Source organism: Colletotrichum chrysophilum, assembly GCF_026319265.1.
Source record: "Colletotrichum chrysophilum strain AFK26 chromosome Unknown scaffold_3, whole genome shotgun sequence".
Taxonomy (NCBI): Eukaryota; Fungi; Ascomycota; class Sordariomycetes; order Glomerellales; family Glomerellaceae; genus Colletotrichum; species Colletotrichum chrysophilum.
The window spans coordinates 869,425-871,776 of NW_026517290.1; the positions used below are offsets into that span (position 1 = coordinate 869,425).

Consider the following 2,352-nt stretch of genomic DNA (forward strand, 5'->3'; position numbering starts at 1 on the left):
CGAAAGAAACTCGCGGGGCAGTAACGTCCCCGTATCCACTGCGGCGGGCAGGTGGGGCAGGCGGTGAAGGATGAACCCCTAAAACCTTCCTTATCGGCACCTCCCGGCGCAGCTTATCGCTCGACGCTAAACCCAGACCAGACCAGTTTCGTCAACTTCCCTGTCGTCACTGGGAAATTTTCCCCCTTCACATCAACAACAATCACGGTCTAGATTCCCTCGCCGTGAGAAAACAACACCTCACGAATCCAATCTTCCAGACAAACATACATCAAGATGGAGCGCGGAAGAGGCAACAACAACCGTCGTCACCCCAGACGCGACAATCGCCGCGGAGGCGGAGGCGGAGGCGGCAACAATGACAACCCCAGATCTGGTGGCCGTCGCCAGCACCAGCAGCACCAGGACCAGGAGCAGCGCGAGCAGAGACCTCAGCCAGGCCCGGCTTCAATCATTCCCCAGACGGCTACACCACCCCTCACCGAGGCCGTTCCCAAGGACACACCGAGATTCGCCGATATGGTCGGCGTCCACCAGTCCCTCGTCCAGGCCATCACCGAGGACCTCAAGTTCGACCACATGATGCCCGTCCAGGCCGCCACGCTCGATGAGCTCCTCCCTCCCAAGCGCAGCGACTGCCTGGTCCAGGCCAAGACAGGTACCGGAAAGACCATCGCCTTCCTGCTCCCCGCCATCCAGACCCTTCTCACCCAGAACCGCGGCCGCGGGGGTGGCATTTCCCTGCTGGTCATCTCACCGACTCGCGAGCTTGCCATGCAGATCGCCAAGGAAGCCGAGGGCCTCCTGCAGCGTCTTCGCCAGTACCGCGTCTGCATCGCCATTGGCGGTACGAACAAGGACCGTGAAGAGAAGCAGATCCTCCAGGGCTGCGACATTCTCATCGCCACGCCAGGCCGCCTGATCGACCACATGGCCAATGAGTACATCCAGGACTCCTTCCGCAACCTCGACACCTTGGTTCTCGATGAGGCAGACCGTCTTCTCGACATGGGCTTCATGCCTGCCTTGAAGGACATTGTCCGCGCCCTGCCTGATAAGTCCAAGACGAACCGCCAGGGCATGCTCTTCTCCGCCACCATCGCCTCCCACGTCCAGCAAGTAGCAGGCCTCGTCCTCTCCCCTGGCTACAAGTTCATCTCCACCATCCCTGCTGGTGAGGCCAACACCCACGAGCGTGTTCCTCAGCATCTCATCAAGGTCCCCACCTTCGCCTCTGTTGCGCCCGCTATGGTCGGCGCCATTCGCGAGGAGGCTGCCTTCGTCGGCCCCGACAGCTTCAAGGCGATTGTCTTCGCACCGACTGCCGCCCTGGCAGATTTCTACGGAGACATCCTTGCCAACATGCCGGGCATGCCGCAGGCCTCGGTTCTGCACTCCCGCATCTCGCAAGGCAAGCGCACCAAGATCACCAACGACTACCGCGACGCCAAGACGGGCGTCCTCGTCGCCACCGATGTCATTGCCCGCGGCATGGATTTCCCCGGCGTCACCTCCGTTTTCCAGGTCGGCATCCCCGCAGACAAGGAGTCCTACATCCACCGCTTGGGCCGTACAGCTCGCGCCGGTGCCGAGGGTCGCGGAATCTTCATCGTCACCGACCTCGAGGACTTCTTCCCCCGCTGGCAGCTTAAGGAGATCAACTTTGAGCAGCGCGCTGCCGACCTCTCCTCGGCAGAGCAGGTGTACAACATCGCGGAGCAACGCATTGACGAGGCGCAGAAGGCTAAGATCTACCAAGCCTGGCTCGGCTACTACAAGAATTGGATGAAGCAGCTCAAGTGGGAGAAGGAGGACCTCGTCTCAGAGGGCAACGTCTTCGCCCGCGATGCCCTTCGATGCCCCGAGACGCCGTCCATTGGCAAGAGCACCGTCGGTAAGATGGGTCTGCGCGGCACCAGAGGCCTGGTCGTTGTGCCTGATGCCCCCAAGGGTCGTCACGGACGCGGGGGTGGTGGTGGCGGTGGCGGCGAGGGCCGCAGCGCCGGTTCCGGTGGTCGCGGCAACCGTGGAAGACGCGGCGGCAGAGATTAAGGCGTCTCTCACGATCACGATATGTGTTTAGGGCGATGAGTCGGCAGTTTGCTTTCGTTCCCCATCTTTGAGCTGTTGCTACATCTTGATACCCCCTCATACATCTTCGTACGACGGGATGGGACATCCACCTGGTATACATAGGCTGGCGTTGGGCATAGACTTGACTTTTTAGGTACGAATTGGGCGGGATATCAAAATATAGAAGGATCATTCGAAGGCCTCGCAAACATCAAGCAAAGTTCTACGTGAATTATTATGTACTGTCCATGTCTACTGGGGTCGGTTCAGCCGGTAAAT

General features: G+C 60.1%; 1 protein-coding gene across 1 annotated transcript; it reads left to right on the plus strand.

Moving 5' to 3' along the window:
• Window positions 1-276: 276 nt before the first annotated feature.
• COL26b_000897 (uncharacterized protein) lies at window positions 277-2,052 on the plus strand (the record flags this gene model as incomplete). The annotated part of the gene is given in 3 exon segments (XM_053173860.1): window positions 277-588; window positions 633-642; window positions 659-2,052. 3 exon segments carry the CDS (start codon window positions 277-279, stop codon window positions 2,050-2,052), a joined length of 1,716 nt encoding a protein of 571 aa, XP_053042417.1.
• Between the last annotated feature and the right edge of the window lie 300 nt (window positions 2,053-2,352).